This window comes from Diaphorina citri, unplaced genomic scaffold (assembly GCF_000475195.1).
Source record: "Diaphorina citri unplaced genomic scaffold, Diaci psyllid genome assembly version 1.1 scaffold2071, whole genome shotgun sequence".
NCBI lineage: Eukaryota > Metazoa > Arthropoda > Insecta > Hemiptera > Psyllidae > Diaphorina > Diaphorina citri.
The window spans coordinates 20,002-47,140 of record NW_007379496.1 but is presented as its reverse complement, the minus strand read 5'-3'; the positions used below and the strand labels follow the sequence as shown (position 1 = coordinate 47,140).

Genomic DNA, 27,139 nt, shown 5'->3' with positions numbered 1-27,139 from the left:
CTTACGAGTATCTATGTATAGTGTATACCTCAAGTAAGTTTGTAGTCAAATGATAGGCTTGTGTAATAGTCATTGATGAAGTACATAGGTACTTTTGAACTACAAACTCTCAACCCAACGACCAGAATTCCTATCAAAAGCGAGGTATAGTGACAGAGTGATACATACACGCGGTAAAACGTTCTCCTGACTCAAGTTTTACTCTCATAATACTTCCTATGTACATTTTCCGATAGGTAGGTACCTTTTTATTACTCATTGAAGAATATTTTCATCTTTTCCGTGCTTAGAAGAGAGAGAAAGGGTGGGGATTAGAAAGGAAAGGGTGGTTAGAGAAGTTTTAAATTATTACAATAAACATTCAACATTTTAATTTCACATGTGATTGTGCTTTTCATGAGCCAAGATTTTCACTATGGTGGTCATTTTCGAGCGGTTTGTATTGATAGGTTCATGAGTTTACTTAACGATTAACAGGATCAGGAATTCAGGAAATTGTACAGGGAACTTGTCTTGTACAACCTATCGCTAAAATGAATTAATGTTAATGAACTCTGGAATTCATAAAAATCCATGTGACATCATGAGCCCGATATTTGGCACAATACCTCTATCTTGGCCTTTGAGAATACTTCATTCCTTTGAATTATTGGTATCGCGTGAAATATCGAGTTAGTGTAAAACAGGTCAACAATACTGTACCTATCTTGACTGTGTTGCCTTACAGAAGTTCGCTGTCAGTACTGTAAACATTCCCTCTCGGTGTCGAACGGTTTCGAAATTGTTTTGTCTCATACCAAATCCTGTACGTACATATCGAGACCGGATCACAATTACAGATTTGTCTGCTACACGTGCCCTTACCATACGACTTATTCACAAAGCATGAAGAGTCACCTGAGAAAACATTCGGGCGAGAAACCATATAAATGTCTCTTCTGTGACTATCATTGTACTCAAAGCGGACCGTTGAGAAGGCATATGAAAATCAAACACCTGATGGAGAGCTCGAATAGTCATGATATCACGTATGTTCTTGATCAGGCGTTATAAAGTATACGTACTTTCAAAGTCGATCTACACACAACTACATAGATATTTTTATTTATTACTTTTTATATATGAAAGGCGGCCTGAAAAATCTGGTGTGAACATCACACGACTTTCCTTATCCTATTGAATGAGAATGATGCTTATTTTAGGTGTTCTTGTTCTTATACCCTAACTTTTACAATAGCTCTAACCGTTTAGTTGGTATAGCTGAAAACCGCAAAAAACGGTGGAAAAGCGCCAAAAAGCGGTCAAAATACCGCCAACCGCAGAACCTATCTCAACCAAACGTTTTGAGTTGCATCCTTGTCACATTTGTGAACTACATACCAAATTTCAAGTCTCTAGCTCATACCGTTCTCGAGATATTTTTAAATTACACCGAAAACCGCCAAAAAGCGGTAACTGCCGCCAACCGTTGCACCGTACTTAACCAAAAGTTTCGTGTCGCATCCTTGTCAAATTTAACATCTAAATACCAAATTTCAAGTCTCTAGATCTTACCGTTCTCGACAAATTTTGTTTACAGACAGACAGACAGAAGGACAGATTATTATTATTATTATTATTATTATTATTATTATTATTATTATTATTATTATAATTTTTGCTAGTAAGGGAAACAGGTTATAGGACTGACTTTCGGTATTTTAAAGCTCTTGTGCTAGTTGATGCAGTATGGAATGTAGCCTCGCGAAAAATGAATTTAAGCTTGAGTAAAAAGTAATGATGATGGTGATGACAGTAAATAAATATAAATAAGCAATAAAACATTAAGTAGGTATCGCTGTATGCAAGTACCTAAAAAAAAAAAACATCAGAACCGTGGTAAAATTGGTGGTTTGTTTTCTCTACAGAGGTTTTAATTAAATTTATGATTTAATAATTTCTTCCTTTAAACTTTATTTTATTTAGCTGTTTCGATTTTTATTTTATCATTTTTATGTACCTATGTAATGTTGTATTATGAAACTTTAAAAATATATTTCCTTTATATTATAATATCTACCCATATTCTTCGAATCTGAATATGATATCACACATTATGTGAGATAATGTGAGTCACTTGAGATTAAGCAGAAAGAGATCATGTAAAAGACCTTATTGTGTTAGTGCACTATAAATCACAAATGGAATGGCCCAGAAACTTTGATTAGGTACACGTTAAAGGTATCGTTAATTTCATACGGTTGTTTTTGTTTCGCATTGTATTTAAAATTCTTACTAATGTATGGATCTTTTATTTTTCACTCTTTTCTGTAGATAATACGTTCACCTGTATCCATTGCTCAGAAAAATTAACCTTTCGAAGTGCTGCGGATCTCTTGCCTCATTGTGTAAGCTGTCTGTAGATAATACGTTCACCTGTATCCATTGCTCAGAAAAATTAACCTTTCGAAGTGCTGCGGATCTCTTGCCTCATTGTGTAAGCTGTCCATGATAGTGGATCCTTACCAAGTAGAGCTCTACTGAAGAGCTGATTCAGTACCAGTATCTTGCTGATTTTGAACTGTCTGCTGTAATTCAACCAATTTTTTCAACCCCAGAATCAACCCTCATTACTAGATTTCATGAAATCGTTTAAATTGTGATTGAGACTTTGGATTTAGAATTTTTTTGAACTGTCTGCTGTAATTTAACCAATTTTTTCAACCCCAGAATCAACCCTCATTACTAGATTTCATGAAATCGTTTAAATTGTGGTTGAGACTTTGGATTTAGAATTCTGACCAGATAATATATTATGTATCATCAAATCATCTCACAGAAGCCATTTGTAAACAATGGGATGATTTCCTACTAAACCTTGATTTTTCCAAGATTTACTATGATTGAAACCATTGATTGTTCTATCAGAAGATCCAGAGTGTGGTAGTATATTTAATTAGATAACCTAATAGCTTCCATGAGTCATAAATTTTTTATTATGTTTGAAAAACTGGATACATCAATTTGTAAACAAAAGTTGTATTTTTCTTTCTGGGTCATTAAAAGGTTTTTAAATGCCTGGTGCCATACTTTGAGATTATTAATCCAATAGGATTAAGCAATCCAATGGGCTGATGATATTACAAAGTTTAAACCCAACCAATACCCAATTAATTTTAATCCAAATTTCAGAATGGTTGTGTTAGTGATGAATATGAAATTCACATTTCTTTTGTGTATTTGCAATTTCAATGTTGAAAATATATTTCTTCTTGAACATGAAACCATTGATTGTTCTATCAGAAGATCCAGAGTGTGGTAGTATATTTAATTAGATAACCTAATAGCTTCCATGAGTCATAAATTTTTCATTATGTTTGAAAAACTGGATACATCAATTTGTAAACAAAAGTTGTATTTTTCTTTCTGGGTCATCGAAAGGTTTTTAAATGCCTGGTGCCATACTTTGAGATTATTAATCCAATAGGATTAAGCAATCCAATGGGCTGATGGTATTACAAAGTTTAAACCCAACCAATACCCAATTAATTTTAATCCAAATTTCAGCAAAAACTGTTGTGTTAGTGATGAATATGAAATTCACATTTCTTTTGTGTATTTGCAATTTCAATGTCGAAAATATATTTCTTCTTGAACATAGAGTTCTGTCCCTTCGTCCCCCTCTATGTCGAAAATAATTTTCGTTGATGCGTATTGATTTTATGTGACGTATGGCTTGCCCCCCTCCTCCCCTGTGAGCCTTCTCTCCTTTTGAGTCTTGCCAAGTCCCCCTCAATGTTGGAACGCGTAGCCTAGAGAGAATGGCTCTCTCCCTTTATGAATGCACAGAAAAAAAAGGTTTCCCTCTCCCCTCTGTTGTCTTCCGCTCCCCTCTTCCTCTTCTTCTCCCTGTGCTTGTTGACTGCAGTGTGTTAAAAGGCTTGGCTGAACCCTAAAGGTAAGAACATTTAAAAGAAGTACTCTCTTCATCAAGGAAACAATAAAAAAAAAAAAAAAAAGTAAATCATAACAAAGTAAACACTAAGTGAAGATGATTAACTATGTAGATATGTGTAGCTCAATTTCTCTTTTTTGCCTTAACATCTAATGAAATCTTTAGAGAAGCAGGCTACGACGGGGTTGTGACTCATAGATGAGGACAAACAAGTCTGAATCTGAAGCAGTTGTCCCGTGTTCCTGAACGCAAAATTACAATTTTTGTAATGGTCATGTAAGGTCCTAAAGTGTCACAAGAGGTTAGCATTTTTCTCCTTTCCTTTGGTAGTTTTTGGACTTTTGTTGGAGAAAGTCATGTTCAAAATGCTCTCCACAATGTTTAAAAGGTCGGGAAATAACATTTTAATAGGTAACATTATGCTAGGCAAAATTATGAGTGGATGTTCAATCAGATGATAGTGGATCCTTACCAAGTAGAGCTCTACTGATGTTAGCTTAGTTGGTAGTGCGTCTGCCTTGTAAGCGCTAGGCCGCGGGTTCGATTCCCGCCCGGGGCGGATTTTATCCTGATGGGATAATGTTCGTTCTCGGAACGGCTGGCTTTTTCCTATCCTGTCTTCCTTCTCTCTTCGATTTCGGGACGATAAGACCATAGCAGTTACAGTTCCCTCTGTCAAACCTCTTGAAAAAAAAAAAAAAATATCTGTTTAGAGTGGGTGAAATGTCAAAGTTAAAATACATTTTGATGTGGAGAAAGACGTTAATGGGGAAGTAGGTACTAAAATATTAACTTTTTGTGCATGATGATGATTTCTTTCTTTTTACTTTTTCTTGTGTGTGTGTTTCCAAATTTCTTTTGTTTCAGATTATGTTTTACCTTCGGAACTTTTTTGTCCTTATGTACCTATACTTATTATGTCTATCCAATTTTGTATAAATGTTTCTACATAAGTAGTTCAAAATATGTACCTTGTTTCAGATTATGTTTTACCTTCGGAACTTTTTTGTCCTTATGTACCTATACTTATTATGTCTATCCAATTTTGTATAAATGTTTCCACATAGTTCAAAATATGTACCTACCAATCTACCAATACATTTGCAATCTTCTTCATTCATTCTTTGGATGTTATCTTTTTTATTAATTTCCATCTTCTCCTTGCTTTCCTGCTCTTTTTCGTTTCTTCTTCCCTAATTTATTTCCAGGTGTTTATAAATCCCACCAAGTTCGACTGAGAAAAATTCTATTCGAAAATTTGCATTTTTTTATTAAAAAAAAAAAAAAAAAAAAAAAAACTAGTGATACATTACAATTTAGTTGCTGTTTTCCTTCTCCTTAGTGTACGTCGCCTGTAAATTATGAATGAACATTTATTATTATCAGACAATGGTATTCTTTTTCAGGATTGTACTGTAGTTTTTGTCGATTAAGTATAACTGGCGATCTGGAAAATGCAGTAGATCATTGTCGTACATGTCCACAAATGCGGAGAATAAATTTAGACTACACCTTCATGTGTATTGCTTGTGACTATCATAGTATTTCCAAAACGAACATGAGAAATCACTTGCGCAGACACACGGGTGAAAAACCATTTAAATGTAATTACTGCTCGTTTGCATGCAACAGGACGAGCTCATTGAATGTTCATATCAAAATTAAACACTCGTAGGTCTCTATTTTTATTTACATTTAATTATTTATACCTACTGATAATTCTGTTCCATTAGAATATAGAATGTTTTCCAATAGTACCTACCCTGTGCCAATTGTGTTCCACTAGTACTCACTTTTTGCATTTATTACAGAGTTTCCCTGTATTCACTGCTATCAATTTATAGGAAAGGATTCATTGTTAGATCACAGCAAAGTTTGTAAAAGTATTGTCAGACCGAATGTAGAATACAAATACGTATGTATTTTTTGTGATTACCATACTTTGTATCGAGGACACATGGGCTACCACGTTAGAAAACACACAGGAGAGAAACCTTATAAATGTGAGTACTGTGATTACAGTTGTGCCACTCTCGGTAATTTGAAGTGCCATATGAAAATCAAACATGACCATATGTGAATTGGGTTGCCGTTTTTATTTTGATCTCCTTTTATTTTCCATTAACTCAATCTTACTTATAGTGCTTCACAACGTTCATTATGGACGAGTTATACGATGGCGATGTAAACCTCTCCGACATTCCTTTACCGGCTTTATATTACCTGATCATCTCATAATGAGATTCTCATTTACATATCTTGGTTTATCTTAAATATTATTACTGTTTGACAAAATACATACATATTAGAGACACCTTGTAAAAAATTTATAATACACAAAACACTATCGTTAGATACGTTATATATAAATTGTACAGTTGTAAACTTTTAACTTTTCCGTAGCCAGTTTCGTTACCTTAGTTTTCTTGTAAACAGCACAAATCTGAATGGAGCAGTTGCAGTTGAGTAAAAATTATTAATAAAAAGTCGATTCCTACGTAAAAAAAGGTCGAAAATTCAATTTTCATTTGCCGATCTAATGAAAAAGTTCAAAGAGTAGTGACGTCAGGCTTCAAGAAATGATGCGCAGAAACGTATGCGCACAAACACATTAATGTGTTGCCTGCGAGGGAGCTTTGCTCGGGACAGTTGATGTGACGTCATCGCCTACAGGGGCGTATGCCGTGACGTCAGATTTTAAGATTTACCGGTATTTTTTAAATGGGTTTATCTCGGGCTTTAGAAATCGTAGAAGAAAAAGAAAAATTCCCTGGTTCCTCGTTTTTTCTGCTCTTTGACTCTGAAACCTTACCTGAGTCAGCGCAACTCCTCTATTGTCTTGTGATTATTGAGTATTTGTTGATATCTCAGGTCCGGTATGATCAGTCTTAATTTTGTAGGGGATAAAGGTGTAGAAAATTCGGTTATAAAAATGGTATAGCGGAATAGGGAGTATAATTTCATACAATAGGTAGGTACAGTTGCACATATGTACATAAAATCACTATAAACACACAGACAGCTGAGGGATAATGGGAAGAGAGGAGGGGGAAGGGGAGAGCCAGGTATTCAAGAATTGGTTACAAAATAAGCGAGGGAGAACAGGAACACACTGAGTATAAAAAGTAAAAAACCTATTCTGCTTCCCGCCGCGTCAGGGTTTAGAATAAAAACTTGTTCCGGGGTGGCTGAAACCCTATGGAATATTAGAATCACGTTATCTAACCAGGAGAAGAGGGTAGAGAGGAACATAGGAGACTCACAAAACAGAAAGAAGAGGGGGTCACATTTCACCCTTCCCTCTTCTTCCCCTAGCGTTAGGATAGTATCCTGATCAGTCTTTTTTTCAAATTGCCTCTTTTTTTATTTAATTAATAGTAATTATAGCGTGGTTTCTTTTTAAATAAATAAATAAATAAAGCTAGCTAGTGCTATCTTTTTGTTTGATTTTTCAAAATTCGGATCAGTCTTTTTTTCAAATTGCCTCTTTTTTTATTTAATTAATAGTAATTATAGCGTGGTTTCTTTTTAAATAAATAAATAAATAAATAAAGCTAGCTAGTGCTATCTTTTTGTTTGATTTTTCAAAATTCAAACTTTTTAAGTCACTTTTCAAAATCATTTCCTACTTATTTTTTTCCGCAGATTTGTCATGTAGTTTTTGCGGTTTAAATTTAAAAAACGACCCAGATTGTCTTTTGGAGCATTGCAGATCTTGTTTCCGTATGCAAAGACCCAACATCAATCACAAATTTATGTGTATAGCTTGTGATTATCACACTTACTCTATCGGAAACATGAAACAGCATTTGATGAGGCACACAGGCGAGAAACCATTTAAATGTCCATACTGCTCACATGCTTGTAACAAGAAAAGCGCCTTAAAAACACACATTAATGTCAAACACACATGAGTCAAATTAAATTCAAAGCAAGCCATGAAGCTCCTAAATATGAAATGAGCTAATTTTGTTTCTATAGTAATTAAAAAAAAAAGTTGGAATAATTTTTTTCTATTCCTAAAATATTCTTTAACTCACTCGAGAACCTTTGATGATGTCATATGAAATATTGAAAATAAATAGTTAAATGACAAATTTAATTAATCTAAACCTGTCTTTTTTTTCTTTCCTTTTTGTCATCACCAAGATTCCATATCATTATATGTAGGTACCTAGTGACTTTAAAACTAATCAAAATGCGTTAATATTTCAGGTGTTATAATAGACAGTTGTATTCATTGCAATGAAAAGTTGTCAACCGAAACGGATTACTTGTTGGATCATGGCAAACTTTGCCCGCTGTCAGACCGTTTGAATGAAAACTCTCGTAGAAAAGTGTTGGTCTGTTACGCGTGCGACTATAGAGCTCACGACTCTAGCAGGATGCGGATTCACATTAGGAAACACAATGGGGAGAGACCTTTTAAGTGTTCCTACTGTCATTACTGTGCTGCTAGAAGCGAACATCTTAACCGACACATTCAGATCAAACATTCCGGGGCATTACTAGAACCTCCTCCGTATGCATTGACCCTAGCACATATAGCACAATATCAAGAGCAAGTTGCAAACAAAATAAATAAAGATTTATCATAGTCCTGTTCAACCATACCTGTTGATTTGTTCAAGAAGGATTCTTAAATTTGTGTTCTTCAGTTGACGCATTTAAGTAATGATAATAACTAGTATGTATTTTCTTCACATATTGTCTGTGAGATATATTTTTTTTTCTTTTGACTATGATAGGCATATAGCATTTTTTATCTATTTATTTAGATGCCTACTATACATTGTGAAAATAGCTAAATGAACATAAATATTTCTATATTATTATCTATATTGCTATAATATTACAGATGAAATATTTAATAGCTGTGTAATACGTTTGTATTATCCTTCGTCTGTGGATTTGTTTAATTTTATAAAAACTGATTCCGTCCAATTTTTTTATTCTTCTTATTGTAGTTAGCTAGTTAGGTATATATTTTTCATCATTATAATTGAGTAGTATAAAATTATACAAATTCTGTTTGTATTTGGCACTCACTAAATACAAAATAAATATTTTATAATGTTCAGTAATCCCAGCTTTATTCCAGTACTGATTTGGTTAAACTAAAGATATTTAATATTTCTTGTAAAATTCAATTGAAATAAGTTGTTGGAACTTCCTCTAGTTCACACACTGAAATAAATGAACAAATAAATGATATTAATTATACTTTTCAGATTACATTTGTCAATTTTGTAGGGTAATTTTGGACGAAGATATTGAAGAGCTGATGAACCATTGTAAGTCTTGTGAAGGAATATCGAGACCTGACAAATCATATTTCTATGCTTGTTTTCAATGTGATTATCACGTTTATGATAGATCAGCTATGCGAAGACATATTAGACGACATATAGGATACAAACCTTTTACTTGTGCTCTCTGTGATTATTCATCCAACACCAAACAAAACCTTTTAAGACATTGTGCAGTGAAACATCACGATTAAACGGTATAGGTAGTGGGAAGAAATATAACCAAGTGCTTAAAATAAATGCATTGATGAAATAACTTGAATTATTATTTTTTGAGATAACTGTGAAATTTCAATGCACCTTCTTACCTTTAAATTCCATATGATGTGGGTCTCAGACTACATTTTGTTATAAAGCAACTAATAATGATCATGATCAATAATACCCAACTACGTCCAATTTCACAGACTTCCTGTGTTTAGCTTGCGATGTTCCCTTGGATAACTGTAATACGGAAATGTTATTAGACCATTGTAAATCCTGTGAATTTGTAACGAGACTTGATATTTCATACAAGTATGTATGTTTTGCCTGTAAACATCATTCTTATAACAGGAAGGACATGCGAGATCATATTCGAACTCATACAGGAGAGAAGCCATTTAAATGTACTCATTGTGATTACACTACGTGTAGAAACAACAGCCTTAAAACTCATGTATTAATAAAACATTCACTGAAAACTTAATTCTATCATATACTTAAAATAATAATAAATCAAACTTTCTTGACTTGGCGGGGCGGGGCGCTACCGCGCTCCTTAATCTGAAGCATTCATTTGAAGTACGATCTTAGTTATCTGTATTATAATTAAAATAATTCGACATGTATTATAATCTAGCCAAGGCTGTTAAATACTGGGACAAATCTTTTCAGCATAATATAATATGGTTTATAGTTACTGTTAACGCCATACCTAATGGGTTAATCTGTATAGAACCCTCAAGGGTTAAATTTTATAACATATGATCAGGCATTCAGTTGAGTCGCAACTCGCAACGCGTTAACTTTTAATTCTTACATGCTAGCCTATCTGGCTACCCTGTACCTGTACTAATGTAAAATAATAAAATTTGGTAGTCTTCTCATTGAGCTTAACAGTGACACATCTTGGTGTACCGGCTACCCTGTACTAATGTAAAATAATAAAATTTGGTAGTCTTCTCATTGAGCTTAACAGTGACACATCTTGGTGTACGTGTGTGTGTGATTTTCCCTTCTCTCTCGCGGTATGGCTCCAACTAGGAGATTTGATTTTCACAACTAGTGAATTTTCTTGTACGCGATTTGTGAATATTAGTACAATTGTGAAAGCGTCTAGCTTTAAATTTATCGCTCTTTAATCTCGTCTAACCAAGACAAGTGTTGTGATTTTACTGAGTGCCTGTGACTTTTACTTCTTGTAAATCTATTTAATTAATTTGGATTACCTACCTACCTACATGGTTTCCTTTAGATTTATCCTTGGGGTTGTATGTATGTGGGGGGTTAGATGGGGGCGAGTTTTTCTTGTTAGTATGAAGATTCTATTCAAGGTAAGGACCTGTGTCACATACGTTTCTGTTCGGTGTTTTACAGCGCCTGTGGTGATACAGTCCGCTTATTTTCTATTCTTGTACAATTTGCTCTTGGGATATATATGTAAAACCAAACAGTTATAAATCTCATTTTTAAATATCATAAGTGTTAGGTAGGTTGAAGATGATGTTTCACTAAATATTTCAATTTATTTGCTTTTCAGAGTTTTCGGACTGAGTTATCTATGTACAAAAATGTCTCTAAATCAATCTACATTTATCACTTTATAAACAAAAATTAATTTGATTCACTGTTATCTATATGTACATTTTCAGATTTTGGAGTGATCCAGTCCTTGGACTGAGTTATCTATGTACAAAAATGTCTCTAAATCAATCTACATTTATCACTTTATAAACAAAAATTAATTTGATTCACTGTTATCTGTATGTACATTTTCAGATTTTGGAGTGATCCAGTCCTTGAATTCGAGTAAGACCAAAGACCCTGTCCCTAAACTGTGGCAATGCACTCAATGCTCAAAATCCTACTCATCTAAAGGTGCACTCCACCGTCATTTGAAATTTGAATGTGGAAAAGAGCCCAAATTTGAATGCGAATTTTGTTCCTATAGAAGTTTTAGAAAATTCAATCTATTTTCACACCAACGCCTGCGACATGAGCGTGAACTACTGAACACCGCGGATATCAAGACTGAAAATACCAGCACTGCCTTGCCCATTACACCAATACAAATCAAACAAGAACCAGAATCAATATCTACTATGAGCAATTATATTCTTGTACAATTTGCTCTTGGGATATATATGTAAAACCAAACAGTTATAAATCTCATTTTTAAATATCATAAGTGTTAGGTAGGTATTATTTGAAGATGATGTTTCACTAAATATTTCAATTTTTTGCTTTTCAGAGTTTTCTTTGGCAAGTTGCATTCATTGTTTTCATAAGTTGAAAAACAACTTTGAAGTTCTTCTTGACCATTGCTATTCTTGTCCATCCATCAAAGAATCCAACTCTGACAGAACCACTTTTATTTGCTGCAGATGCATTTTTTCATCTGTTAGCATTGATGATTTCAAACTCCACGTTAAAGGTCACTCTGATGAAAAAATATTCTGTTGTCCTTTGTGTTCTTACTCTACTGTCCTGATAGGGTCCCTGAAGATGCATATTCTCAAGTCTCATGCCAGCGACAATCCTCTGACTTGTCCTCTTTGTGGCTATGTTTGCAAGAAACCTAATGGCCTAAGTATTCACATGAAATCACACGTTCAAGATATTGCTGATCTCAAAGTACCAATCATGAAACTAAATGTAAAACAAGAACGTGGAATAAGCACAACACCAACCTTGTTAAATTTGAAAAAGAATGAACACTTTTACTCAACATTGTCAATTAAACCATCTCCTAATAAAAATGAAAATGATTTAAATGTGAAAACCAGTAAAGAGGAAGACCCAGAACAATCTAAAGCAACACTTCGTCATGGAGCAATGACGACAAAAGTATCTGAAGATACGTCCGGTGAATTGAAGAAACAGAAGCTAGTGAAACATTCATCGTCTCCAATGAGATTCAAGATGCAGAGAAAAGCGAGTTTGTTTATGAAGAAAACTGTTAAGACTTGTGACAGAAATGATCTGTTGGTAAAACAAAGAAAAGGGATAAGAATGGATAAAATCAGTTGTAAGTACTGCGGAAAAAAAGTCATCAGAGAAGTGAACAAAATTCACGAACATAGCATGAAATGCCCAAACATGGAAAAAACTAATAAAAAATCTTTCATGTGCTGCAGTTGTGACTATTCCTCAACATATTTAGGTCTGTTGAATACCCATATATTAACCGTACACTCTAGAATCGAGGACAAACCACATAAATGTGATCTCTGTGAGTTCAGAACCGCTTACAGTCAAAGTCTCGTCATTCATTTTCGAACTCATACTGGAGAGAAACCATTTGAATGTCTTTCGTGCGACTTCAAGTCGACTACATCCTCTTCTCTAAAGTCACATATAAAAATTCATCATGAGAAACGAAGTCCTGTGGAGAAACTTTGCAAATTGGCACAATCCCCTTTAGGGGACAAACAGTACGCCTGTAAATATTGTGCTTTCAAAGCGAAGAAATTTGGCACCCTTAACCGTCACATCAACAGTCAACACCCTCAATATAAACATCTCATGGACCCTGATCAGGATACGAGGAATTCTTTCCAACTTGTGTCATTCCCTCAGCTAAAATATCACGAGTATCGATTCAAAACCCGACACCCAGCAACGGACTGTCAGAGGAAGTTCTCAGTGTTCTGGACTTCGAGAAGGAAGAGCGAATGAACGACGTGTACAACCGGAATATGAAGAAGAATTTCAATGACACGGGGGTATTTCAGTGTCCTGTGCCCAACTGTAACCGAGTCTACTCCCGACGACGAAGTCTAAGTCGACACCGGCAGGAGTGTGGTCAGCTACCCAGGTTCCATTGCAGTCTGTGTCCGTACAAAAGTAAGCGACGAGACGACGAAGTCTAAGTCGACACCGGCAGGAGTGTGGTCAGCTACCCAGGTTCCATTGCAGTCTGTGTCCGTACAAAAGTAAGCGACGAGATCTGCTCAAGAGTCATATGAAGCATGGACACAAACTGGAACATATCACTGAGGATCAGATCATTGTGAGAAAAGATCCACCCGTATTGGTTGCGGAGTAGTAGTAATAGTACAGGGAATCAAATTCTGAACAGGGAAGGACCACGGGGTGTATTGTGTCTACGGCTTTACTGAAGCCGGGGGTGTGATGGTTTCCAGCCAGATATAGCTGGTACGTCTTGAAATTGAAAGTGAACCTTTTTTAATGTACGAAAGATTTAGAGTGTTTAGACCAGCTTGTTCTTTTAAAAGTTGAAAGCAATTTTACAGAGACTGCCAGGGTTCCAGGTAGCTACTTATGGTGGTTGGGCGTGTGTTGATACTTGCCTTAGGCCCTCGGCCCATGATATTTTTGATAATCTGACTTGATAAATAATACATATTGACGAACTTATCTTACTTTTTTTATTCCCCTATCCTTTTTGTTGTACGTTACTATGTACTCAATGTACGGTAGCTACTTATGGTGGTTGGGCGTGTGTTGATACTTGCCTTAGGCCCTCGGCCCATGATATTTTTGATAATCTGACTTGATAAATACATAATACATATTGACGAACTTATCTTACTTTTTTTATTCCCCTATCCTTTTTGTTGTACGTTACTATGTACTCAATGTACTTATTAGGTATACTTAGGTATATTGTTTTAGAAATGTAACGTTTTTATTTATTTAATAATTTAAGTTTAATTAGTCATTCAAACTGATTTACTTAGTTTGGTCCTCAGATCCTATAATGAGAAAGAAAAGTGATTAAAACTGGTAAGCAGTTTACTAATTTTACTGTACACAGCACAATTTATCAAATCAAGCATTTTTGTTCCAGAATTTAGTAATTTTAACCATGTCAACATAAAAGTACTATGTTTTATTAAATAATTTTGAATCATTCCATGCAAAAAATGTAATACAGTAAAGGTTCAACTGAGTAATATAGAGCTTTGTACATATCTACATAATAAAACTTACCAAAATATAGTTTCCAACATTCCATCTTGATTTGTTTAATGCAAAATAATGTCATGAGTAATTTTATTGTCTTTATTGTTTATTTATTGAGTACAGTAAAATTTATTTGCTCGTACAAAGTGCAAAATGGCGTTAAAGCCATGCCTACCTAGGGAATACGTGAATATATTTTAATTTTTCTCATAAAATATTTTATTTCCAGATCCAACATTCCATCTTGATTTGTTTAATGCAAAATAATGTCATGAGTAATTTTATTGTCTTTATTGTTTATTTATTGAGTACAGTAAAACTTATTTGCTCGTACAAAGTGTAAAATGGCGTTAAAGCCATGCCTACCTAGGGAATACGTGAATATATTTTAATTTTTCTCATAAAATATTAATTTTATTTCCAGAAATATCCTGTCGATATTGCAACTGTTCTATACCCAAGGACACCGCAAAACTTTTAGAGCATTGCAAGTCATGCGAAGTGAAACAAAGGCCTGAACCAACGTACATGTATAGTTGTATTATTTGTGACTACCATTCAGTCAAAAGTAATCGAATGAGAGATCATATAAGAACTCACACCGGCGAGAGACCATTTCAATGTGAATTTTGTGACTATACATCTTCTCGTAATTATACTCTACAAAATCATATTAAACTGATACATGATAAAATTCAAGAAGAGGAGAATCTTTCACTAAACTATGTAGATATTTTCAGTACAACATAAAGTAGAATAGAATAGAAAAGAATATACATACCTTGTTTATCCTGCTCGTATGAGACTAAAAAGTCCCTTTGTTTCCATTGAAAATGTTCTGCTTCCCTTGAAAATGAATTCTATTATTGAAGAGCTGTTTCAACAATAATATAAATTATTTAAATATTCCAATATTACAACATAATTTCACTCCTTTTTCGTAAATTTTACAATGAAAACCGAAGCTTCTTTACATAGTATGTAAACCTATGTATAATTTATTTCGTAGACGGATTATAATTATTATTATGGCCTTTATTTTCACATTCATACAAGAACATGAAAACGTTATTTTGTAAGTGATTAAAGGAATAAAGGCCAGCCTAGTTAGCTTAGTTGGTAGCGTTAAGGCAAGTATCAACACACGCCCAACCACCATAAGTAGCTACCTGGAACCCTGGCAGTCTCTGTAAAATTGCTTTCAACTTTTAAAAGAACAAGCTGGTCTAAACACTCTAAATCTTTCGTACATTAAAAAAGGTTCACTTTCAATTTCAAGACGTACCAGCTATATCTGGCTGGAAACCATCACACCCCCGGCTTCAGTAAAGCCGTAGACACAATACACCCCGTGGTCCTTCCCTGTTCAGAATTTGATTCCCTGTACTATTACTACTACTCCGCAACCAATACGGGTGGATCTTTTCTCACAATGATCTGATCCTCAGTGATATGTTCCAGTTTGTGTCCATGCTTCATATGACTCTTGAGCAGGTCTCGTCGCTTACTTTTGTACGGACACAGACTGCAATGGAACCTGGGTAGCTGACCACACTCCTGCCGGTGTCGACTTAGACTTCGTCGTCGGGAGTAGACTCGGTTACAGTTGGGCACAGGACACTGAAATACCCCCGTGTCATTAAAATTCTTCTTCATATTCCGGTTGTACACGTCGTTCATTCGCTCTTCCTTCTCGAAGTCCAGAACACTGAGCACTTCCTCTGACAGTCCGTTGCTGGGTGTCGGGTTTTGAATCGATACTCGTGATATTTTAGCTGAGGGAATGACACAAGTTGGAAAGAACGAGTTTTGTGTATTAGATGAGAATTGAAAAAAAGTTGAGTAGGTATCCTTTCTTCAAGAGTAAAAACAACTCTTACCATTTATTTTAAATTCGACTAGATTGGTATACACTTCTAGTACTCCAACCGAATTCATCCCGGTTTAACTTTTTCTATGCATCCACCAAAGTACCTATCTATGTATATCAAGCGTGATACTTCATATCGATTTTCTTCCTACGTACATACGTACATATGTAACTGGTTCAGAAAAGCCACCTACTTATTTAGAACTTACTTAAAAGATATACTTAACTATGGTTTCTTTAGACTGTATGAGTAATAATGCAATTACTGCATAATACTTTGCTTTTGAAAGGGAAGGTAAAACAAAAGGTGAATACAAATCTTACAGTACTCGCTACCGGAGAAGTTTACATAAAGTACATGCAATCAAAGTAAATCATATGAAAATTAACTAAATATGTAGGAACATAAACTAAAAATAAACAATTTGCTTCTCACTCCTACAAAACAAAATACGAAATAAGGGAGTGCAAATAAGAGAAACACTACTAAGATCAAAAGTAAATGAGAGGACTAGCAAATAATAGTGAAAAATAAGAAAGAAACTCGGACTTGGACTTTTTAAATCCAGTTTTACGCATATAATTGCGAGATCTTTATATGTAACTTTATACACAGCGATGAAAAAGTATGAAAACCTCCAAGGATCTACTGGAAGTTTTTTCAGCTTTGTGCTTTGATTTCGGGTTACATTTGGGCTCGTGAATACAAATGAGTATTTAAGTAAGTAGCAACCAGCGGCGGCATTACAAGTTGGAAATTGAAGCGCTGATATACAATGATTGAATAGATAAAAGACCTGTAAATGCTATGATGCCCCACATTGCTTCACCCCCAAAAAAAAAAAAAAAAAAAATGCACTTCACATCTCTTTTTCAGTAGTACGAGTATCTACTGAAATCCACTTCATTCGAATGGTTCTTCTTCATGTGATTATTCAGTGCGTTTTTTTCTCGCGCACTGAACTGACAAAGGTGACAGATGAAAGGTTTTTGGCCCAGATGTATATTGATGTGTGTCTTGAGCCGGCCCAAGCTATAGCTATGATAGTCACATCCGTAACAGACGAACTTGTGTCGGTACGGATGAGGTCTGCTCATACTTGAACAATTTTTGCAATGCTCAATAAGTTCCTGGACTACACTTAAAATTAAAAAAAAAAAAAAAAAAAATCATGGACGTTTGAAATGGTTATTTGAGTTTTAATGGCTCCCCGACTAGTTTCAGTGTAGTGTAGTCCCTTTTATTAGGAGTGTAAATGAACAACAACTTACCCATGATCATTTTCTAATTCATATCTAAACATTATTAGGAATTACATATTATTTTTCGTAGACCAAGAAATTAGCTCGCTGGCTTTATTGATATTATTTATTTATTAAAGATAAGTGCCGATTGTTTGGGATAGTGAAGTAAATTTTATTTTAAAATATAAAATCTCGTTTTTGTTCTGGTAAATATTTAAATACTAATTGGAATAGAAATAACATTTGAGAGGAATTAATATTTTGAATTTTCAAGTATTCATGCTTTCTTTTAGTTGCAGGAAACTGTCAATTTTGTAAACTCACTTTAGTCAATGATACTGAAGCTTTGGTAGATCATTGCTTTACTTGTTCATCTACTACAAGATCGAGTTTAAGTCATCGTTTTTCATGTTTCCGTTGTACTTATCATTCTTCAAGAAAAAACGATATGAGACGACACATTAGAAAACACATTGGAGATAAACCGTACAAATGCTTGATATGTAACTACAATTGCACTGATTCTTACACATTGAAATTACACAAAAACCGTCATTCTGGTGAGAAACCATATAAGTGCGATTTTTGTGAATACACCACTAGTTATCCTTACGGTTTGAAGATACATATGAGACAGCACACGGGAGAAAAACCTTTTAAATGCAATTACTGTGATTATACTAGTAAGCATTCAAACGCTATAACCATACATACAAGAAAGCATACTGGTGAAAAACCGTTCGAGTGTACTAATTGTGAGTTTAAATGTAGTGAAAGTAATCAATTAATACGTCATGTTCGTCGATCACACAAGTCTTAATTTGTATATCAAAGTACATATTACCTATTTTTTAAACTTCTTGTTGATGTTACTTACACGGCTTATACCTACCAGAAATTATTTTATGAAATTATATTTATTTTTTTATTAATATAATACACGTTAAATGTTTCTTTATCTACCTAAAAGGTATCCAAAAACTGACGTACCATACTTGGAGTGAGTAATCCCTAGAGTTAAAATAAAGTTGAGATAATTTACGGTCTACTGTTTTTACAAAAAAATCTTTCTCCTTGCCCTACGGTTTGGTATTGCTAGTGGAGGCAGACGTCCCTTGATCAGAACCAGCAGCCGTAGAGGTCGAGAAGGATTTGAATTCATTTGTACTAGAATCAAAAGACTCGAGCACATATGATTGAAGAAGTCTTCCAGAAAACTCCTTGACAAAAGCACCCTCCGGCCACGCTCCATCACAGGTCTTTGAGAACATTGGCATATGACAGATACACCAGATCTAGAGAAATTTATTGATGTTTGAGTATCTAAGTACTTCCAACAATTATTTTTACACTTGTGATTTTTCAGATCTATTTTCAGATATTGTGTGTGAAAATTGCAATTCGATCATTCCAATTGAGACACTGGACGATATATTAGACCATTGCAGGATGTGTAAATTAATAAGAAAGCAGTGTCTGTACAAATGTTATGCGTGCACTTATCAAACCAAGTTCAGAAATGATATGAGGAGGCACATCAGGGGACTACATACTGGAGACCTTCCATATAAATGTTCTCATTGTGATTTCAAATCTGTGAAAAAAAGCAATCTAGAGATTCATGTTAGAAAACACACAGGGGAAAAGCCATATGAGTGTGGTTTCTGCATTTTCACCACATCGTGTTCTAAGTCATTGAATCGTCATATTAAGAATAGGCATACATTGCACACAATACAATCACTTTGATCATTATAGTTTTATAATTTAGTACCATATTTATTTATAGATCATGTTTTTTATTATTCGTATCATTTTTCGTCTTCCAAATGAAATGTTTTTCAATTTTCATCAACTCTTGTTCGATAGTAAGGTTTTAAAATCGTATCCTACACGCATTTTTTCCAGTTCTCAAGTGTACCTTCTGTAATATTATATTCAACAAACTTCAAGATGAAGAACTTATAATGACTCATTGCAAATCATGTAAGAAACCAAAGAGACCGGATAAGAGTTACAACTACGCTTGTTTTATCTGTACATATCACACTCGAAAACATGGTGACATGATTGGCCATATGAGAAAGCATACTGGCGTGAAACCTCTCAAATGTAGTTCATGTAATTATAGTTGCTCTACTAAATCGGCTTTGAGTGTTCACCAGAAAAGACATACGGGACTTAAAGCTCACAAATGTGCTAAGTGTGATTATAGATCTCTTACGAGTTCTCATCTAAAAAGACATATTAAAATCAAGCATTAATCAAACTCGTTATTTAGCAAGGTTGAAATTGGTTCCTACGAGGAATATCAGTGAAATGCTTCAAATTGAGATGAACACCGAGTCAAATACTGATTCAGAGCTCAATCCAAACGCCAGTTATAGTAGTTGTTCCGCAGAGAAAACGTTGTTTTTGCAATTTCTCAATCTCGAGACTCGTTCTTCCAGTAAGCTGTCTTGTGAACCAAAGCCTGAAGAGAGCGTTTTGGATATCAATCGTCAAACACCTGGACAGCAGTTGGGAAAGATGACTGACGTTAGTTCTGCTGCTTCTAGTAACCAGTGAAGAACACATTTAGCTATTTTGTAGTCTCACAATTTTAAGTGACAAGAGTTTTTTATTACATTCCAAATTTATTTATTACCATTTTCATCAAAGGTCACTGTATGATCTCTCAGTCATATGAATTTATTTTTGTATCTCTAGTCGCATATATGTAGTCGCCTTTTTTTTCAAGATTTTATATTATTAGAAATTTTATAAGTTTCACTCTGGTTACCAAAGGAATTTTCAATCTGATTACCAAAGTAATCGTGTAATATTCATGTACACTTTTACATGTGTAGCTATTATTTGGATTCATCTTATTTACTGTACTATAAACTATACCTAAGCTATCATTCGAATAGGATATCCGCAGTTTTTTAAACTTCTGAGAATCAAACTATCGCAATGATGAAACTGTCTGAGTAGATGATTATTCTAATTTCTGTGCCTTAACTAAGAAAAAAGACGCCTTATTGTTACCTAATTTAATTTTCTTTTCTTAGTATAAGAACAATATTTTTATTTCATTCTTAGATGATATCCTTTTTTTCTACCAGGTGGGTACTATTATTTTTCTCTCTCCTCCACCTTACATTTGGCCGGTTAGATATTTTAGTAGACCAAGAGGGAGGGTGGTTTAGGGATTTTTTTAAAGCTATTGCTAGATATTATTATCAATATTTATTTCTATTCATATTGGTTATATATTTTTTTTCCATTTAGAATTTATTTTTGGGGTATTAATTGTGTTTTTTCAAAGGTAGTTTTTTGGGGTTTAGATTTTTTTTTTATTATTATTATTTGTTTTTACTTTTCTATCTTTACTTTTTGTTAAGGATAATTATGAATGTTAAGTTTTGTATGTAGCCAATTTTGCCATTGTGGTTTTCGTTTTGTTTAAGCACCAAAAAATAGTATTTTTTTCGTTAGTTACTTTGTTACTTATTTCTTATAAAATTTAAATATTTTTGTTCGTCAATATTATCCCATGGAATAATATAAATTATTTAAATATTCCAATATTACAACATAATTTCACTCCTTTTTCCGTAAATTTTTACAATGAAAACGAAGCTTCTTTACATAGTATGTAAACCTATGTATAATTTATTTCGTAGACGGATTATAATTATTATTATGGCCTTTATTTTCACATTCATACAAGAACATGAAAAACGTTATTTTGTAAGTGATTAAAGGAATAAAGGCCAGCTAGTTAGCTTAGTTGGTAGCGTGTCTGCCTTGTAAGCACTAGGGCCGCGGGTTTGATTCCCGCCCGGGGCGGATTTATCCTGATGGGATAATGTTCGTTCTCGGAACGGCTGGCTTTCTCCTATCCTGTCTTTCTTCTCTCTCTTCGATTTCGGGACGATAAGACCTTAGCATTACGTTACAGTTCCTCTGTCAACCTCTTAAAAAAAAAAAAAAAAAAAAAAAAAAAAAAAGGAATTAAGAATCTGTCTTACCAGATTTGATCTGCGTCGCATTCACATCTTAGGTTTGTCGCTGTAGAAAAAGTTTCTGTGATAAATTAAAAAAAAAAAAAAAAAAAATAATAATAATAATAATAATAATAATAAAAAAACACTTTATTTTATCAACATAGTAAATACTTATGTGCAACTAAATGTAAACCAAAGGTTTTGGATGAATTTGTTAATGAATATAAATAAGTACTTAGATAAATATGTATATTATTATTAATTTGGGGCATCGTTTTTTTTTTTCGAATTTGGCAATAAAAAGATAGTATATAGTTAATTTATATTTTTATATCATTTACACACCCACACACATTCAAGAGTTTCATAATATTAGTTTTTGTTATATTTAGCACTAAATAAATCAGTTTTGTGTTCATTTTGTACTTCTGTTACTTACCTTTACCTTATTACTGTTGTTTATTTAAAACATTTAGGTATTCTGTAAAATGCTATAGTTTGGGGCGAGGATCCAGAAATACTGTTAAAAATTAGTAAATTACTCATCAATCTATTACTATTAATTCAATCTAAATGGAACTCCTTAATATCGGTCTTACAAAAATTTATTACTACAATCCCTTGATACTAATGTTATTGAATGTCCAATTGTCCATACTACCATCATTAGAGTCAAGTAGGGATGGATTGAAAGTAGAATTAGAAAGGGACATAATAAATACCGGACTTTTTTTATTTCAAATTTTGCTTTGTACCATCCTTTTAACACTAGTCGTTATCTTAAGCTCAATAGGGAAAGTCACAAAGATCTAATCAGTTTGCAGTGACATAGGGCGTTTATTATAGCCGATGGCCCTACGTACAGTGTCATAAGGTCAATTTAGATGGAGAACCCATTTGGATTTAGATGGTTTATAGACTTTATAGCGTTTATAATTACATGATTGCTTCTTCTTAGAGGTTTCACCATTAAGCTCATCGTACCGTTTCACCTCTCCTCCACAGAAGTCATATGTATTCACTGCAGGACGTTCGCGTCCTCTGACATAGATACGCTCATCGGCCACTCCAAGTCTTGCACCGCCATGCCGCGTGCGAACGCATTCCGCTACAAGTTCGTATGCGTGGGCTGCGACTACCACACGTATAACTGCAGCCATATGAAGCGGCACATGAAAATTCACGTTCGTACGTCTCCGGTGTAACTTCCAGGCGCGTGACATGCACGTCAAGCAACATGCCTTGAGGGATGGCCCTCTAGTCTCGTCTTAAAGCCCTCTAGTCACGTCTTATCCGTGTCCGGTGTGATCTTCGACATACCGTTGCGTGTGTAGCTTTCCTTAAAACATTTAGGTATTCTGTAAAATGCTATAGTTTGGGGCGAGGATCCAGAAATACTGTTAAAAATTAGTAAATTACTCATCAATCATTACTATTAATTCAATCTAAATGGAACTCCTTAATATCGGTCTTACAAAAATTTATTACTTCAATCCCTTGATACTAATGTTATTGAATGTCCAATTGTCCATACTACCATCATTAGAGTCAAGTAGGGATGGATTGAAAGTAGAATTAGAAAGGGACATAATAAATACCGGACTTTTTTTATTTCAAATTTTGCTTTGTACCATCCTTTTAACACTAGTCGTTATCTTAAGCTCAATAGGGAAAGTCACAAAGATCTAATCAGTTTGCAGTGACATAGGGCGTTTATTATAGCCGATGGCCCTACGTACAGTGTCATAAGGTCAATTTAGATGGAGAACCCATTTGGATTTAGATGGTTTATAGACTTTATAGCGTTTATAATTACATGATTGCTTCTTCTTAGAGGTTTCACCATTAAGCTCATCGTACCGTTTCACCTCTCCTCCACAGAAGTCATATGTATTCACTGCAGGACGTTCGCGTCCTCTGACATAGATACGCTCATCGGCCACTCCAAGTCTTGCACCGCCATGCCGCGTGCGAACGCATTCCGCTACAAGTTCGTATGCGTGGGCTGCGACTACCACACGTATAACTGCAGCCATATGAAGCGGCACATGAAAATTCACGTTCGTACGTCTCCGGTGTAACTTCCAGGCGCGTGACATGCACGTCAAGCAACATGCCTTGAGGGATGGCCCTCTAGTCTCGTCTTAAAGCCCTCTAGTCACGTCTTATCCGTGTCCGGTGTGATCTTCGACATACCGTTGCGTGTGTAGCTTTCCTTAACGGATGGGTATACCATTTATATGAATTTTTATGTTCTGTTGTTATTTTGAAATATTAATAACTAATGGAAACTTGATAAAATAAAAAAAGGCCAAATTTCAGGTCTAAACGAGTGAATTTCGGGCTAATATCGTGTACAGGAAAATTGTACACATCATTCAGAAATTTATTCTAGATGTTATAAAGAACGTCCTAATAAATACACATCCAAAAGTTTTTTGGTTTCTTTTGGCACGCTGTATGTCTGGCACTGATTGAACGATTTTAATGTTATTGAATGTCCAATTGTCCATACTACCATCATTAGAGTCAAGTAGGGATGGATTGAAAGTAGAATTAGAAAGGGACATAATATATACCGGACTTTTTTATTTCAAATTTTGCTTTGTACCAACCTTTTAACACTAGTCGTTATCTTAAGCTCAATAGGGAAAGTCACAAAGATCTAATCAGGTTGCAGTGACATAGGGCGTTTATTATAGCCGATGGCCCTACGTACAGTGTCATAAGGTCAATTTAGATAGAGAACCCATTTTGGATTTAGATGGTTTATAGACTTTATAGCGTTTATAATTACATGATAGCTTCTTCTCAGAGTTTTCACCATTAAGCTCATCGTACCGTTTCACCTCTCCTCCACAGAAGTCATATGTATTCACTGCAGGACGTTCGCGTCCTCTGACATAGATACGCTCATCGGCCACTCCAAGTCTTGCACCGCCATGCCGCGTGCGAACGCATTCCGCTACAAGTTTGTATGCGTGGGGTGCGACTACCACACGTATAACTGCAGCCATATGAAGCGGCACATGAAAATTCACGTTCGTACGTCTCCGGTGTAATTTCCAGGCGCGTGACATGCACGTCAAGCAACATGCCTTGAGGGATGGCCCTCTAGTCTCGTCTTAAAGCCTTCTAGTCACGTCTTAAAGCCTGGAACACACGTTTCCCCAACTCTTTCGACATACTTCACTTATCCGTGTCCGGTGTGATCTTCGACATACCGTTGCGTGTGTAGCTTTCCTTTAACGGATGGGTATACCATTTATATGAATTTTTATGTTCTGTTGTTATTTTGAAATATTAATAACTAATGGAAACTTGATAAATCTGTTTCAACTATTATTTTATTTAAAAGAAAGATTTGAAAATGTAAATAAACAACATTAGAATAATTATACCCTGCTTATACTGCAGAATGAGACTGAAAAGTCCCTTTACTTCCGCAGTCTAAACAAGGTCCGGTGTATTTGAAAATGATAATATTCTTTTTAGGTAAAATCTAGTCAAATAGTTATTTTAAAGTAAAATCTAGTCAAATGTAACATGTTTATGATTTGATCTTTTTTAAGCATCTAACTAGCAAAATGAGTTGTAGAAAAAGTTAAGTAAAATAAAAAATAATAATAATAAAAAAAAAAACGAATTAATATTAATACGCTATTTTAATAGTGTGTTTCACTTAGTTAGGACATACTACTCATTACATCCCTCCAAAAAACTTAATTGCAATTTTATTGTATTTCAGTGGTCTCTTGTCAGTATTGTTTCTCAATAATACTCAACACTGCAGACGCATTAGTTCCACATGCTAAAGATTGTCTAAAAGCGCGCAGACCAAATGCTCACAAATACAAATTTGTGTGCTTCAAGTGTGATTATCATAGCCATAATGTATCATATATTAGAGATCATGTTAGAAGACATACAGGGGAGAGACCATATAAATGTGAACATTGCACTTACTCTGCAATTCAGCGCTCTAGTCTAACCTCTCACCAAAAAATTATGCATAATGTGGAACAATAAAAAAAGAACAATGCCTTACAAACTTGTAATCACTTCTTTCTCTCTCTCAAACACTCATTATCTCAATAACATTTACGTTCTAAAATGAAATTTTTGTCCACAGATGATTTGTTGTGTATGTTTTGTTCTAAAAATTTAGAACCTAAAGTAGATTCTCTACTTGCACATAATTGCAAGCAAATGATCGATTCTCCACATTATCCCTACGTTTGTTGCATTTGCTCCAGTGTTGCAAACCAAGTGTGGAAATTCAGAAGACACTTCTTGGTTCACACTAAAGAGAAAAAATTCTCCTGTGCTCACTGTACCTATAGATCATGTTATTTAAACGATCTGAAAAAACATGTGAGAAAGCACACGGGAGAGAAACCTTATAAATGTGATTTATGCTGTTTCACGTTCACTCAGGCATCTTCCCTTGCAACACATAAGAAAACACACTCCAAAGTAAACTCGAAACTTCTCTTACGTTGTAAATTTTGTGCATGCAAGTTTTACAATGAAAAGAACTACAACGAGCACGTAATGCGTTATCACAGCGAAAAATTCATCATTTGCCAAGAAATTTCTTCAGATGAGCTCACAGACTTCAGTTCTCTTGATCAGTTCACTATCGAATCTTTTCAGACATTGCCTCAAATTTAAATTACAAGACTGAGTTATCTATGTACAAAAATGTCTCTAAATCAATCTACATTTATCACTTTATAAACAAAAATTAATTTGATTCACTGTTATCTGTATGTACATTTTCAGATTTTGGAGTGATCCAGTCCTTGAATTCGAGTAAGACCAAAGACCCTGTCCCTAAACTGTGGCAATGCACTCAATGCTCAAAATCCTACTCATCTAAAGGTGCACTCCACCGTCATTTGAAATTTGAATGTGGAAAAGAGCCCAAATTTGAATGCGAATTTTGTTCCTATAGAAGTTTTAGAAAATTCAATCTATTTTCACACCAACGCCTGCGACATGAGCGTGAACTACTGAACACCGCGGATATCAAGACTGAAAATACCAGCACTGCCTTGCCCATTACACCAATACAAATCAAACAAGAACCAGAATCAATATCTACTATGAGCAATTATAATGTCTCACAATTAGATCAAAGTTTTCCCGCTTTACCAATGTCAGATTTTCATAATGCTTATTTGGATTGAGCAATTATAATGTCTCACAATTAGATCAAAGTTTTCCCGCTTTACCAATGTCAGATTTTCATAATGCTTATTTGGATGGCCAAAGGCCAAAGAGTGAATTCAATTCCTCATACTTCTTTTCTTCACTTTAATTCCTTCAATAATTCTTCCTGAAAGCAAGTCCTTTAAGATTCCGTAGTGTAGGATTCAACACAATGTCCTAGATATCTAGATTTATTCATATCTTTAACTAGGAGTACCTACCTATCAAGCTAATTTTACAAAGCCAAAATCCAAATGTTTAAAGACTGAATTCACCCCCTCTCCCCGCCCCCTAGTCAAATAACATTCCTTTATATTTATGATCTAAAAGCACAGTAAATAAATTGTATAATTGTATATGTACGTAGAATATACTTTGATAATATTTATATTAAAGAAAAAGATTGTTTTTATTTTTACTTTTTTTATCTATCGTATACCATTAG

At 34.5% G+C, this 27,139-nt stretch overlaps 5 protein-coding genes and 1 long non-coding RNA gene across 7 annotated transcripts; 5 read left to right on the top strand and 1 right to left on the bottom strand.

The window, feature by feature from the left end:
* Positions 1–711: 711 nt before the first annotated feature.
* On the top strand, positions 712–1,133 carry LOC113471100 (zinc finger protein 64 homolog, isoforms 3 and 4-like; the record flags this gene model as incomplete). Its single annotated transcript, XM_026829983.1, has 1 exon — positions 712–1,133. A coding segment is annotated over one exon (342 nt), but the record flags the coding sequence as incomplete, so codon positions are not given.
* Positions 1,134–4,767: 3,634 nt separating this feature from the next.
* Positions 4,768–5,189, bottom strand: LOC113471096. Its single transcript, XR_003393925.1, has 2 exons — positions 4,955–5,189; positions 4,768–4,840 (listed from the first exon to the last, which is right to left on the bottom strand). It is a non-coding gene; the product is annotated as an uncharacterized LOC113471096 (long non-coding RNA).
* A 2,256-nt stretch (positions 5,190–7,445) lies between these two features.
* Positions 7,446–9,982, top strand: LOC113471099 (zinc finger protein 64 homolog, isoforms 3 and 4-like). The gene is made up of 4 exons (XM_026829982.1): positions 7,446–7,846; positions 8,141–8,531; positions 9,016–9,034; positions 9,626–9,982. The coding sequence occupies exons 1-4, from the start codon at positions 7,660–7,662 to the stop codon at positions 9,929–9,931; spliced, it is 903 nt and encodes a 300-aa protein (XP_026685783.1). The 5' UTR covers positions 7,446–7,659; the 3' UTR covers positions 9,932–9,982.
* A 1,833-nt stretch (positions 9,983–11,815) lies between these two features.
* Positions 11,816–20,596, top strand: LOC103518091 (zinc finger Y-chromosomal protein 1-like). 2 transcript variants are annotated; one of them, XM_026829978.1, is made up of 2 exons: positions 11,816–12,986; positions 19,789–20,596. In XM_026829978.1, the coding sequence occupies exons 1-2, from the start codon at positions 11,950–11,952 to the stop codon at positions 20,054–20,056; spliced, it is 1,305 nt and encodes a 434-aa protein (XP_026685779.1). In that variant the 5' UTR covers positions 11,816–11,949; the 3' UTR covers positions 20,057–20,596. The 2 variants fall into 2 exon arrangements, with proteins under 2 accessions (XP_026685779.1, XP_026685780.1); XM_026829979.1 differs by having other exon boundaries at positions 11,816–12,996; positions 19,799–20,596.
* LOC113471095 (protein hunchback-like) lies at positions 19,254–19,782 on the top strand. Its single transcript, XM_026829981.1, has one exon. The coding sequence runs from the start codon at positions 19,456–19,458 to the stop codon at positions 19,750–19,752; it is 297 nt and encodes a 98-aa protein (XP_026685782.1). The 5' UTR covers positions 19,254–19,455; the 3' UTR covers positions 19,753–19,782.
* Positions 20,597–24,841: 4,245 nt separating the features above from the next.
* Positions 24,842–26,479, top strand: LOC108253540 (zinc finger protein 681-like). The gene has a single exon (XM_017447688.2). The coding sequence runs from the start codon at positions 25,594–25,596 to the stop codon at positions 26,152–26,154; it is 561 nt and encodes a 186-aa protein (XP_017303177.1). The 5' UTR covers positions 24,842–25,593; the 3' UTR covers positions 26,155–26,479.
* The last annotated feature ends 660 nt before the right edge of the window (positions 26,480–27,139 follow it).